The sequence below is a fragment of the Melozone crissalis genome, unplaced genomic scaffold, assembly GCF_028551555.1.
Source record: "Melozone crissalis strain CALT ecotype California unplaced genomic scaffold, PUWL_Pcris_2 ptg000006l_1, whole genome shotgun sequence".
Lineage (NCBI taxonomy): Eukaryota > Metazoa > Chordata > Aves > Passeriformes > Passerellidae > Melozone > Melozone crissalis.
The window spans coordinates 1218043-1232934 of record NW_026535784.1 but is presented as its reverse complement, the minus strand read 5'-3'; the positions used below and the strand labels follow the sequence as shown (position 1 = coordinate 1232934).

The window sequence follows — 14892 nt, the reverse complement described above, 5'->3', positions numbered from 1 at the left end:
TTGCTTAATTAATAGTTCCTTTATATTAAACATACCACCAAAGCCTAATAAATATTATTCCATGCAAGCAGAGCACCTCAGAATGAAGGTGACAAAGCCTTTTACTGAAACAGCTCTTCCTTTATGCATTTTAACCCCAAATTTGTACTGTAAATTACACATTTGGCTCCAGCATTTATAAACCACAACCCTGTCCCTGTATGTTTTACTCCTGTAAATACAGAAACCTGATCTTTGTCCCCAAAATTTCATGAAGTTTATTCCAGAGTCTAAGAAGGCTCCAGAGATGTTGAAGAGGGTGGAGTTCCTCATTTTCCCCAGGAACCTCAGCATGACAAGCTCAGAGGAGGCTGCTCCTGATTTTCCCTTGCTCAAGCTCTCTTGACGGCAGAACCCAGAGGTGCCTCCTCTCCACACACCCCCAAATCCCATTTCTGAGCCCAGACCCTGCCACTGTCCAGCACCCAGTGCAGAACCTCCCCCAGGAGCCCCATCCCACCTGAGGGGAAGGAAATCCATCTGGGATCCCTGCAGGAACGTCTCACCCCGGGCTGGGCTCAGCAGCAGGGGCAGGCAGGGGGAGAATCGGCTCTCCTGGACATCTGGGGGAGAGAAAACACCAGCAGGGCACTGAGAGCTGGCAGCAAGCACCACAGTCCCAAAGATGGCCAAAGATCCCAGCTGCACATCCCCAAAGATCCCAGCCCCACATCCCTAAGGATCCCAGCTGCACATACCCAAAGATCCCAGCCCCACAACCTCAAACATCCCTAAAGAACCCAGCTGCACACCCCCAAAGATACCCAAAGAACCCCAAAGATCCCAGTCCCACATCCCCAAAGACAGCCAAAGATCCCAGCTGCACATCCCCAAAGACTCCAGCCCCACAACCCCAAAGATCCCAGCTGCACATCCCCAAAGAGCCCCAAAGATCCCAGCCCCAAACGCCAAAGATCCCAGCCCCACACCCCCAAAGATTCCCAAAGATCCCAGCTGCACATTCCCAAAGATACCCAAAGATCCCAGCTGCACAGTCCCAAAGAACCCCAAAGACCCCAGCCCCAGAACCCCAAAGAACCCCAAAGACCCCAGTCCCACATCCCCAAAGATACCCAAAGACCCCATCACCAAAGACCCCACCCCCCATCCCCAGTGACCCCAGTCCCCCATCCTCAGAGATGCCCAAAGACCCCAGTCCCACATGCCCAGTGACCCCAGCCCCAAGGACCCCAGCCCCAGAGACCCCAGGTGCAGGGAAGGGGAGGGGGTCTCACCCAGACCCCCCTCCCTCCAGGAGTAAACTCACCTGTACCAACCCCAGGTGTGCAGCACTCACCCTGGCACTGCCATCCCAAATCTCCTCCTGTGCCACCCCACCCTGCCCAGCCCAGCCAGCACCCCGTGCTGATGGCCAGGGGGGATCACACAGGGATTGGATCCCATATCACCACCTTCCACTTTCCAGCCCCAGGATCCCACAGCTCCTTCAGAAACTGATTCCAGCCCAGGCTGTGCCATTGTTTTCCTGAAGGATTCAAGTTCAGCTCGTGCTCAAAGCCAGCAGGCAGAGATGATTGCCGCAGCAATTTTAGTTTCTATCCTGCATCTCTTTGCTCTTTGGGGTACTTGGGTTTTTTTTCCAGTTCATTGCTTACAAAAACAAATGGAAATTGCTCCTACCACAAGAATAAAACAACTCTAATACATATGGAATTATCTGTGGGATTTAGACATAACTGTATGTTTGGAGGGAGTTTCTCCTTTTCTTAACTCTGAGCTGGTGTCTGAGAAGTGTAAATAACCACAGACAGGTCTGAGGGGTGCAAAACTCCCAATATTCTAAACAAGCTTATATTTTTAAAGGGAAAGAGCTATTTGTGGCCAAGGGAGTGACTTCCTAACCCAGAAATGCCATTTATTTAATTTAGGCTCATTAGTTTCCAACCTATCAGACAAACCACAGTCTGCAGCACTCAGAGGAGCACAATCATACCAGAAAAATTATCATTACACCAAAAAACTCCAGTTTTCATTCCATCAGCTCCAGCTCAAGGCTTCTCCACCCACACTGCATCACCTGACCAGGGGCAGCCAACCACAAGGCAACCTTGCTCATTAATTTTTAATTTAATACTTCCAATTTACTTTATTCAAATTACTTTAGAACTCCAGGTAGTAAGAGAATAATTAGCCAGATAGAATAACTGAATTTGCAACACCAAATATGATTAAAATGCTTTTTTGGAAGCTTGGAGAAAGGAAACGAGATGTAGCTTAAAATAGTAGGTGTAAACAGCTATTCCTGAGCAGTGTGACAGCAGGAGGAGCTCCAGAGGACTCAGTCCAGAGCTGGATGGCAAAATGAGCTCTGACACACGTGCAGGGGTGACAAAGGAGAGGCAGCACAGAGGGAGCAGAGCCAAGGGAGGAATGCAGGACCAAGGACACACAGAATCACAGAATGATGAGGCTGCAAGAGCCCTCTAAGATCATGGAGTCCAACCTGTGCCCTAACACCGCCACTATAGCACCAAGTGCCATGGCCAGGCTTTTTTAAACACATCCAGAGATGGTGATTGCACCACCTCCCTGGGCAGAGCAACCCAGTGCTTTGTTATTCTTCTGGTGAAAAATTTCTTCCTAATATCCAACCTATCCCTTCCCTACCTTGAGACTGTGTCCTCTGGTTCTGTCAGAGACCAACCCCACCTGGCTACAAGCTCCCTTCAGGAAGGTGTAGAGAGCAATAAGGGCACCTCTGAGCCTCCTCTTCTCCAGGGTGAGCACCCCCAGTTCCTTCAAATGCTCCTCAAAGCTCGTTTGGAACAGAGCAGCTCTCAGGGCCCTGCTCCACCAACAGCTCACCCCAAAGCGGGGGAGATGGGGCAGCCCTTGGGGAACAGTGGGACTGGGGCTGGGATGGGACTGGGGCAGGGACTGGGGGATTGAGGTAGTGAAGGATTGGGGCAGGGATGGGAGTGGGGCAGGGATGGGAGTGGGGCAGGGATGAGATTGGGATGGGGCAGGGAGGGGATTGGGATTGGGGCAGGGAAGGGATTGGGGCAGGGAAGGGATTGGGGCAGGGAAGGGATTGGGGCAGGGAAGGGATTGGGATTGGGGCAGGGAAGGGATTGGGATTGGGGCAGGGAAGGGATTGGGATTGGGGCAGGGAGGGGATTGGGGCAGGGAAGGGATTGGGGCAGGGAAGGGATTGGGGCAGGGAGGGGATTGGGATTGGGGCAGGGAAGGGACTGGGGCAGGGATGGGACTGGGACTGGGACAGGGATGGGATTGGGGGAGGGAGGGGACTGGGATTGGGGCAGGGGGGGACTGGGATTGGGGCAGGGAGGGCACTGGGATGGGATTGGGGCTGGGATGGGATTGGGGCAGTGAGGGGATTGGGGCAGTGTCAGGATGAAGAGATTGGAGCAGGGATGGGATTGAGGCAGTGACAGGATTTAATCACTCAGAACCCTGATTTAAGATCAGGAACAGGGGACTGAGCTGATTCCCTGGGATGTCCCTCACGTTCCCCCAAACACCCCGAGATCAGAGGGGTGTGCTCAGGGCTGGCACTGACACAGCCTGGTTTACACTCCCAATTCCCAGTAATGAACTGGGAGCACACACAGCGTTTCCAGGGCACTTGGCCCACTCAGCACAGCTCACTCAGGAATATTTCACTGCTGCACTTGGGAATACTGAGCACATTAATCTGCATACAGAATTGCACTAAGCATGCAAACCAGGGTTTTTTAAGAACATTAAACAAGTTCAAATCTGAACTCTCTCAGCTCTGTTAGATGGACTTTTCCCCCCTCCCAAATCTTGTTTTCTATTTAACATGGCACTAGTGAACAAATAATATTAATTGCAGTTACCAAATCAGGCTTGTCAGCTCCCATCATGACACACTTCATGTGGCAGAACTGGCACCTTATTTTTAGTCATGCAAGAGAGGAGGAAAACAAGCTCTTCTGATTTCAGCTGAACTTCTCCACTTTGAATGAAAATGTATTCTCAAGCTAAATTCAAAAGCAGGAGTGATTAAAGAAAAGGTTTTTCCACACACAGAAAAATCTGGGTGTGCTTTGGAAATGAAGAAACAAAGAGGACTAAGGGAGGGAGCAGAAAATAATTGGGAAACAAAGCTGTCAAAAGCAGATGTTGCTAATCTTTGTGTACACAGATTAATAAAGCAAATGTGCATACACAGACACATACACACCCCATAAATCACAACATTTGCTGATAAATGAGTGCTTTCAGGCTCTATTATACCAACAAACACCTAAGTGCCACTCCACATTTGTTCTGAGAAGCTCAAAGAGTGGAAAAGTGACTGAACATTCGCAGGGAACTCCAGAAACCCCAAATCCCTCCAGAGAAGCTCAAGGATCAGGCAGGTGTTTGCCAACAAAAACCTCAGTGCACAGACCTTCAGCAGGGGGCAAGGGAGGGTGGCATGGTTGGGATGCCCAGAAGGGATCCTGGGGCACATTTGGGATGCTCAGGGATCTTGGGGCACTTTTGGGATGCTCAGGAGGGACCCTGGGGCACATTTGGGATGCTCAGGAGGGATCTGGGGCACATTTGGGATGCTCAGGACAGTTCCTGGGGCACATTTGGGACACCCAGGACAGCTCCTGGGGCACATTTGGGATGCTCAGGGTAGACCCTGGGTCATGTTTGGGATGCTCAGGGATCTTGGGGCACATTTGGGATGCTCAGGGATCCTGGGGCACATTTGGGATGCTCAGGGTAGACCCTGGGTCATGTTTGGGATGCTCAGGGATCTTGGGGCACATTTGGGATGCTCAGGAGGGATCCTGGGGCACATTTGGGATGCCCAGGGTAGATCTGGGGCACATGTGGGATGCTCAGGGATCCTGGGGCACATTTGGGATGCTCAGAAGGGATCCTGGGGCACATTTGGGAAACCCAGGACAGCTCCAGGGGCATATTTGGGACGCCCAGGACAGTTCCAGGGGCACATTTGGGGCGCTCAGAAGGGACCTGGGGCACATTTGGGATGCTCAGGGTAGACCCTGGGTCATGTTTGGGATGCTCAGGGATCTTGGGGCACATTTGGGATGCTCAGGGATCCTGGGGCACATTTGGGATGCCCAGGGTAGATCTGGGGCACATTTGGGATGCTCAGGAGGGACCCTGGGGCATATTTGGGACACCCAGGACAGCTCCAGGGGCACATTTGGGATGCCCAGGACAGCTCCTGGGGCATATTTGGGATGCTCAGAAGGGATCTGGGGCACATTTGGGATACTCAGGGTAGACCCTGGGTCATCTTTGGGATGCTCAGGGATCTTGGGGCACATTTGGGATGCCCAGGAGGGATCCTGGGGCACATTTGGGGTGGCCAGGAGGGACCCTGGGGAAGGCACATTTGGGATGCCCAGGAGGCACAGGGGGCTGTGCTCAGCCAGGGCCAGGCCTGGAGCAGCAGCCTGGGCTGAAGCAGGCAGTGATGTCAGTGCTGCTCTCCTGCTGTCACTCTGGGACTTTTCCTGCTGCCACTCTGAAGGCCAAAAGGCTCCTGAGTGCAGCTCAGCGAGCAGGCAGAGCTGGGCCTGCACTCGCTCTCCCAGCCTGCTGACAAGCCTGAATGCCACACTCAAGCTGCCATTTGGGGGATAAAAAAGAAAGGCAAAACAAAAACAAAGCCTGGGCTCTGTCAAGCTGTTCCTCAGAGCAGCAGGAGCACTTCAGTACAACTGTCACTGTCACTCCTCCCCTCCTGACACGGAATCCAAGGCACTTTGTGAGGAGGAGAAGCAGGAATAAGTGAGGATTGCAGCTCCCTTCCCTCTCAGCTCTCCCCTGTAGCTGGGAATGCAGAGCACACCCAAAGCCTGCAGCCCATCTCTAGGGAGCACAGATCAAACAGCACTGAGAGGTTCTCACAGCTCTCAGCACATTGCAGAGCCTTTCCTTGCTCCATAATTCCAGCTGCACTGCAAACACAGAGCTGCACAAATATCAAGAAGTTTTCCTTGATTAAATGGCTTCTAGCTCTGCACATAACACATGGGGAAAAGGGCTGTGAAACACCTGAAACACAGGAATCCTGCCCACAGCATGGGCAGGCACAAGGCATGGCCAGCCCTCCACATCCTCCCACTTTGAGCCCTGTCCTGAACCTCACCTTCCTACCAAAATGGGATTTATTCACTATTCACCAACTCCCAGTGATGCACACACAGCTTTTAACCATCACACTGCCGGCAGACTCAGCTCTGAGGCAGCCCAGGATGGCTCTCATTCCATGAGGAGAAAAACCCTTCAAAAACATCCCCAGGTGGCTGCAAATGCAGCAGTTCCCTGGTGCTGTGAGTGAACCCAGCCTGTGCTCTGCTCCTTCTCCCCTCACTACCTGTCCTGGTTTGTGCAAAACAAACCTGTCAGAAGGTGCAAACAGGAACCTTTGGAACAAGAATTTACCAAAAGCCAATTTAATCTATGCAGTAAGTGTTACAGGAGACAGCAGAGACAGCCACCAGGGTGACACCCACAGTGACACCCAGGGTGACACCCACGGTGGCAGGGACTGAGCCTCAGAGGGTTTGGGATGAACCATGATTCACCCAAGGTGTTCCTTCTCCACCTGCAGACTCCTTCACCAAGGAGGGAGCAAAATCATCTCAAAAACTGATCAAAATCACAAAGAGTGTCCCATTAAAAAAATAAAAGCCAAACTCATCAACCCATCAGGAGCTGCTGTGAGGAAATTCCCAAGGTAATTTTAATTCCATGCCCTTCAAGTGGGGTTTAACTCCCAAACAAAGCCCAAAAAGCAGCTGCACACAGGCAGGCTGGCACAGGGAATGGCAAACTGCATAGGTCAACAACTCAAACTGCACAGCTCAAACTGCACAGCTCAAACTGCACAGCCCAAACTGCACAGCCCCACATGCACTCAGCTGTAAGCACAGAAGGGTAATTTAAAATACCTCAGTTATGTTGTCTGCCTCTCACTAATTGTGTTTGTTTGTGAAGAACACCACTGGTGCAGGGACAGGCACCTCCATTCACCAACTCAGGCACACCCTGGCAAGGGCGGTCACAAAGGGAATGTCCTCATGGCCAGGGCAGCTCCTGCTCTGCAAAATGAACCCCTGGGCTGAGAAACTGCAATTTAAGCTGGGTTTGACCAGGGTACTCTGGAAATGAATGGAAGCAGGGAAGCACAAAGGTGAAATGTTAAATGCTGGAGATTCTCAAGCCTTCTGTGACTGACATGCAGGGATGAGAAGGAGCAGAGACCTTGGCTGGAGTGGAATGCCAGCACTGCAAATCTCAGCAACAGGAACTGCAGCCAAACCCAAGGGCAGCAATGAGGACTGGAACCATGGACTGCCTTGGGTGGAGGGCATTTTACAGATATTTCACAGATATTTCACAGCTATTCCATTCCTGCCCCTGCCATGGCAGGGACACCCTCCACTGGCCCTGGACACTGCCAGGGTGGCAGCTGCACTCAGGCTCACCCTGAATTCCACAGGAGAACAAAGCAAAGCTTCACCTGGCACAAAAGGAACCTGTTCATGTTAGGAGATCCAGGGAAGGCACACAAACCCTGCCCCTCATCTTGAGAGGGGCTTTGGCTACAAAATCACCCCAAACACACTTTGTAAACCTCACTTCCCACTGAAGGAAGGTCAAATGCAGGCTGGGACTGAGTGAGCAGTAAAACACCCATTGTGCAGCAATCCCTTTGGACATACCCAGGGGTGAAGCAGGAACTGCAGCTCCAGAAGCTTCTGCTGAGGGCAGCAGCCCTTCCTCCAGCGTGGGCAGCTCCGACAGGTCCCTCCTGGCACAGCTCTGGCCCAGCTTGGTGTCCCAGGAGCAGCTGCTGGCCAGCTCTGCTGTCAGCCAGAACCAGGGCTCCTGGGGGGAGAAACACTGCTCACCATCACCATCATTCCCTGTGAGCCTGAGAGAAGCCAGCACTGATTCTGAAGGGTTCCTACACAACCCCTCAGCCTGGAGTGTGGCAGGACATGGGGAGTCCCCCAGCACTGCCCTGAGGAGCTGCTCTGCCTTTGGGCACACCCCCAGGGCTTACAGCTCCTTCCCACAGCCCTGCTGTGTGAGCCAGGGCTTCTGCACAGCTGGAAATCCAGGTTTTGATTCAGATAAGGCTCAGCCTTTGGGCACTGAGAGCTGAGGGAATTCTCAGAGCAATCCCACACCTGGCAACACATCCAGCACATCCCCTGGGACTGCAGCACAGTGCAAGGGCTGCATTCCACACACAGCACCTCCTGCTAATTGCAATTGTGGCCGTGTTCACAGGGGTCCCAGGATGAGGGAAGAGAGCAGGATCTGACTCCATGTTTCAGAAGGCTGATTTATTATTTTATGTTAAATATTACATTAAAGCTATACTATAAGAACAGAAGAAAATGTTTCATCAGAAGGCTGGCTAGGAATAGAATAGGAAGAATGATAACAAAGGTTTGTAGCTCGGACAGAGAGCCCGAGCCAGCTGGGCTGTGATTGGCCATTAATTAGAAACAAGCACATGAGACCAATCACAGATGCACCTGTTGCATTCCACAGCAGCAGATAATCATTGTTTGCATTTTGTTCCTGAGGCCTCTCAGCTTCTCAGGAGGAAAAATCCTAAGGAAAGGATTTTCTATAAAAGATGTCTGTGACAGCAATCACCTAATTAATCCTCATCCTGGCCAGAGCAGCTCAGCACACACCCAGGGACGGCTGGTCCAGTGACACCCCAGGGACACCCCAGTGCTCCCAGAGACATCCCAGGGACACCCCAGTGCTCCTGCACTCCTGGGTTCTGCTGCTGCAGCTCCTCCCTCCAAGCAGGGAAGGGAAGTGCTGGCAATGGGCTAAAAGGGATCATCTGCTGGTTAGAAACAGATTATTGCTTTGTTCTGTAGTGTGTGCTCAACCACCTCAGGGACAACGGAATACATGAAATATATTAAATATATGAAATACATAAAATACATAAAATACATGAAGTACTCAGGCCATCCCCAGCAGCAAAGGTTGGGCCCCAGCCCCTCATGCTTGGGGTGTTCCTACACCCCATACAGAATGCCGGAGTGCACTGGAGCAGGCAGGTCCCTTCCCCACCTCAGCCCCCCAAAACCTGAGCACCACTGTGTGCACAGCAGCCAGTCCCTCCTGGGGCAGACAGCCTTCCCTTGCCCAAATCCATGTAAATCCAGTGTGTACTGTGAAGAGGATCAACACCCAGCCACACTTGAGGCACTGAATCTGAGCATCATGGAACCCTGGGGTCCCTGAGGCTGGAGAAGCTCTCCTGTGCCCAATCCCCCCTGTCCCCAGCCCAGAGCTCGGGGTGCCACCTCCAGCCCTTCCCTGGACACCTCCAAGGTTGGGAATTCCACCAGAACCTCCAGCAAAGCTCATCCCCTCCTGGGCACTTCTCACCCAGAGGTTCTCCAGGCTCAGCTCTGCCTCCCCAAGCTCCAGGGGAGCTCCCTGGATAAACTAGGAATAATCTCTGCTGTGCTGCTCAGTACACTGTGCTGCACTATTCCAGTTTAATCCCTGTTCCAGAGAGCAACCCTGAGGAGATAACCCAGGTAAGACACAGCCCCACATTGGCACTGGCTGTAGCAGGGCACTGAACCAGGCAGCTGCAAGCAGGAGGAAAGATTTACTAAATGAGTGTAATCATCCCTGAGGGCTCCCACACCATTTAAATCAAATGAAGGAAATTTAACAACGTTTTTCCTCCTGAAGTTCAATACATTGCTGCTAAATACATAAAGAGGGGTGAAGACAGAAATAAAGCTGAATTACAGCCACCCCCACAGCACTCAGTGCCATGAATTGGGGAGCTGGAGAAGCAGCTCTGAACCCATGCTGCAGTTCATGGGCAGAAATATGAACATCACTGGGTTTTGAACTACCTTCAACAGCCAGGTTAGCAATCCTTGTGTTATTCTGCCCCACAGACCACTGAGAATACCAAAATGCAAAACAGGGGAGAAGTTAAAACCCAGGGAGAGAAGGGAAAGAGATCTCCCAGATACCTGATGATGTAAAAACCCAGGGAGAGAAGGGAGAGAGATCTCCCAGATACCTGATGATGTAAAAACCCAGGGAGAGAAGGGAAAGAGATCTCCCAGATACCTGATGATGTAAAAACCCAGGGAGAGAAGGGAGAGAGATCTCCCAGACACCTGATGATGTAAAAACCCAGGGAGAGAAGGGAGAGAGATCTCCCAGATATCTGATGATGTAAAAACCCAGGGAGAGAAGGGAGAGAGATCTTCCAGACACCTGATGGCAGCCAGCTGATCTGCCAGGACATCACAAACACACTCTGGTTTGTGCCAGCACCTGAGAGCAGCCCCAGCCCAGCCCTGCCAGCCCCACAGGAGCCTGCAACACCCCAGGGACTGAGGCCAGCCCTGCCTGGGCAGCCTCAGAACCCTTTCTGGGCAGAGATCTTCCCCAACAGCCAACCCACAGCTCCCTGAGGCTGCTCCCTCCTGTCTTGGTGACTGTCACACGGGAGGGACACAGGAGGGACACAGGACACTCTGCTCTGCACTGGGGCATAGTTCATGCTCAGACTGAAGGGCAGCAATTTAATCTGGGCAAGCTGCTGGGCTGGCGCTCTCCTGTGGGCCTTGGGAAGCACAGAAGCAGTTCAGAATTCACCCATGTCTGGGGGAGGTGCCTTGGTGGCAGCAGGGAATGGATGGGTTGGGTCTGGAGGGCACTGCTGGCCCAGTCCTGGCTGAGAACGAGCCACAGCTCCAGCAGTTTGAGGAGCAGAGTTAATAATAAATGGCACAGCTCAGAGCTGAATGGAGCTTCCCTGCCTGGCCTGGCTCTTCCCTGGCCCCCGGTGCAGTGAGAGCTCAGGGCCACTGGGAGTCAGCAGCCACTGCTGCAGGGCAGGGACAAACAGGAACTCACCTGGAGCACCAGGGACTGATCTGCCTGGGAACCAGGGATCTGCCTGGAACACCAGAGATTGATCCATCTGGGAGCCAGGGATCCAGCTGGGAACATCAGGGATCTGCCTGGAGCACCAGAGATTGATCCATCTGAGAACACCAGGGATCTGTCTGCAGAACCAGGGATCTGCCTGGAGCACCAGGGATCCAGCTGAGAACATCAGAGATCCAGCTGGGAACATCAGGGATCTGGTGGGAATCAGGGATCCAGCTGGGAACCAGGCGTTGATCCACCTGGGAAAGCAGGGATCCACCTGAGAACCAGGGATGGATCCCCCTGGAAACACCAGGGACTGATCCACTGGATCCCCCTGAAAACACCAGGGACTGATCCACCTGGGAACACCAGGGATCTGCCTGGGAAAGCAGGGATCCAGCTGGAGCACCAGGGATGGATCCACCTAGAACACCAGGGAAGCAGCTGCTCTCCTGCTGCAGTCTGGAGGTCCCACCCCTGAGCACCTCCAGGAACCTTCCTCTGCCTCTTCCAAGCCCTACTGTGGCAGGGAAGCACCACTGCCTCTTCTTCTTCCTCCCAGCCCAGGTTCCTGCCCTGTGTGCCCAGCCCTGCCTGCCCCAGGGCTCCCCAGGCTCAGGCCACCCTGCTGGCCTGTCCCTTGTGTTGGCAGCCCCAACAGGAGGGGATCCAGCTGGGGCCAAGGAGGGAATGGTTCCCTCAGAACCCCAAACAGGAACAGGCCCAGGTGAGGCCAAGCAGGGAATGGTTCCCTCAGAACCCCAAACAGGAACAGGCCCAGGTGAGGCCAAGCAGGGGAATGGTTCCCTCAGAACCCCAAACAGGAGAGGATCCACGTGAGGCCAAGCAGGGAATGGTTCCCTCAGAACCCCAAACAGGAGAGAGGATCCAGGTGAGGCCAAGCAGGGAATGGTTCCCTCAGAACCCCAAACAGGAACAGGCCCAGGTGAGGCCAAGCAGGGAATGGTTCCCTCAGAGAGCCCCAAAGAATAGGAAGCGCCTCATTCTGTGGGTTACAGAATTCCTCCCCCTGTTACTCTCTGAAGCCCAAACCACCTTTAAATTACCACAAACTGCGACATCACTCCCAGCCTCTCCTCAGTGAGCAAGAACTTGAGGGAAGTGTTGAGCAGAAGTTTTTAAAGCCAGTTTGAACCCCAGTCCACTGCAAACCTGTGATGGATTCTGCCACAAGGTGTGACACAGGACAGGTGAGCAGGGCACAGAAGCACAGGTGACTCCTGCTTTGGACACCCCTGGGAACTGCAGCCTGAAGCTGCCAAACCCCAGAGGTGATTCCTTCAGGAAGCTGAAACCATCCCAAAGGAACAGAGGGCACAGCAGAGGTGTGAGGGCAGCAGAGGCTGCTCTGGCTGCACTGCAGCCCCTGGGCTCAGCTCCAGCTAGGACTGCCAGGGCTCGCTGGGGTTGTCAGAGCAGCACTCACAGCCAGGGCAACACAAACACACAGGGAGCAACGGCCACCAGGGAACAGCAGCACCCAAAATGCACCACACACACTGCCCTGGGCTCAGCAGAACCAGAACAGGAGGGGAATTCACTGCTCCCCAACAGCACAGCCTGGAGCCCAGCTGGCTGGGAACTGCCTGGAACTGCACTCCCAGGAAGGGCATTGCTGTTTAAATGCACGGGAGAACAAAGGGCAGCAACCAGCCCTGCTGCCCCTCCTGAGAGCATCCAGGGGAGCTCCTGCTGCTGCTGCAGGGCTGATGGAAACTGCATTAACCTCCACTGAGTGCCATGTCCAACACTGTCAGCCTGGCTTCCAGTATATCCCAGTGATTCCCATCCTTTGCTCCATCTTTGTTATTTCTCCTGGCCTTTAGGATATCCCAGTGATTCCCATGGCTGTTACCATCATTTGTTATTTCTCCTGGCCTTTAGGATGTCCCAGCTATTCCCATCCTTTGCTCCACTTTTTGTTATTTCTCCTGGCCTTCAACATGTCCCAGTGACCCCCATGGCTGTTCCCATCCTTTGCTCCACCTTTGTTATTTCTCCTGGTGAGACTGAACCTGCACCAGCCTGTCCTTCCTCCAGGGAATGTTTCTAGAAGTTGCCAAGGCATCTGCCTCAGGTTTCCACGTGGCTGCTGCACCACTGAGCACTTCCCTGGCTCTGGAGCTGTCACACCTCAGGATTTTCCCTCTGAGAACAGGGGGCAGTCACCACCAAGGGCCAGAACCACACAAGGACCTGCCCCACGCTCTCACAGGGTGCCAGTTCAGCAGGACACTGGTTCCTGCACGGCCCTGATGGGACAGCACTACCAGGGATCCCTTCCCAGCCTGCAGCAGGGATCAGAGCACAGCTGAGTGTGAGCTCTGGCGGGACAGCATTGCCAGGGATCTCCTCCCAGCCTGCAGCAGGGATCAGAGCACAGCTGAGGGCACAGAGCTGTGTGAGCCCTCCACGGAGAAAAGGAGGCTCCAGGGAGACCTCCAGCACCTCCCTGAACTTAAAGGTGGCTTTTAAAAAAGAGGAACAACTTTTTACACTGGCAGATACTGGAAAGTGCTTTAAATTAAAAGCTGGGAGATTCAGATGAGATGTTGGGAATAAATCCTTCTCCATCAGGTGGGGAAGCCCTGGCACAGCTGGGGCTGCCCCTGCACCCCTGGCAGTGTCCCAGGCCGGGTCAGAGAGGACTTGGAGCAGCCTGGGACAGTGAGGGGTGTCCGTGCCATGGCAGGGTGGCACTGGGTGGCTTTGAAGGTTCCTTCCACCCCAAACCACGTTGTGATTGCTGAGTGCAGCCCTGTCCCCGAGTGCCCTGCAGGTCACGGCTCAGCAGCTGCACTCGCCCGTCCCCGGGGCAGAACCATCCCCGAGGGAACAATGCATCATTATCAGCCTGTAATTAACACAATGACGGAGCGCACAGCCTGCTGCCGGGAGAGCAGGGCCAGTCCGGAGCAGGGGGACCCTTATCCCGGGAGAGAGCGGGGCACCGAGGGACACCGGGGACACCGAGGGGCAGAGAGGGACTGGGGGACCGGGAACACCGAGGGACCGAGGGATACCGGGGCCACCGGGGGACCAGGCCAGGCTTGGGCCCTGCTGGGAGCCGGGAAGGGGCTCGGGCCAGCCGGGTCCCCCTTTCCAGGGGGGGTGTGACCCCTTAAAAGCCCTTAACGGGGCAGGAGGTGACACCGGCCGGCAAGATAAGGACCCTGACCCAGCAAGATAAGGACCTAGTGTGGCACAGGGACACACGGACACACAAGGGCGGACACTGGGACATACGGACACACAGGGACGGACACAGGGACACAGGGACACACACACAGGACACACGGACACACACGGGGACACACATACGCGCACACACTGGGACACACAGACACGCACACAACCGCTCCGGTCGGTGAGCGGCTGCTCCCGCCCGCCCGACCCCGTGCTCACCTGCTGCTGCTCCTCCTCCTCCTCCTCCTGCTGGCCGTGCTCCATGGCGGCGGGCCGTGTCCGTGTGTCCCTCCCCGTGTCCGTGTGTCCGGCTGTCCCCGTGTCCCGCCCGGTCGTCAGGGTCTCGCACCCGCCCCGCGCGCGCACGCGCCGGGACCGCCCCCTCCCCGCGCCGCCATTGGTCAGTGCGGGGGGCGGGGCCGGGGAGGGAGCTCCGCCTGCCGAGCGGTGATTGGCGGGCGGGGAGAGGCGGGGCGGGGCTGAGGGAGCGCGCGAGCGCGGGGGTTTTGGCGGGCAGCGGAAGTGCCCGGATGGAGGCGGGGGTGGGACCGTGAGGGTCAGCGGGGCCGGAGCTGACCGGACAGGACCGAGCTGCCAGCGGCATCGACACTTTCCGCTGCCTGGAGAGCTCCGCCCAGCCCGGCCGGGTCACTGCCCGGGATCCGGGAGCAGCCACCGCCGGTAACGTGTGCCAGGAAAGCTCCCCCATAATGTCCG

At 54.7% G+C, this 14892-nt stretch overlaps 1 protein-coding gene across 1 annotated transcript in view; it reads right to left on the bottom strand.

Annotated features, from left to right (window-relative positions):
* LOC128946670 (collagen alpha-1(I) chain-like) overlaps positions 1–14439 on the bottom strand; it is a 30802-nt gene extending 16363 nt beyond the window's left edge. The window contains exons 1-3 of the mRNA XM_054290613.1: positions 14341–14439; positions 7743–7908; positions 500–602 (exon numbers count right to left, since the gene is read on the bottom strand). Of these exons, the coding sequence (XP_054146588.1) occupies positions 500–602; positions 7743–7908; positions 14341–14439 (368 nt within the window). The remainder of the gene's footprint in view (positions 1–499; positions 603–7742; positions 7909–14340) is intronic.
* Positions 14440–14892: the final 453 nt, after the last annotated feature.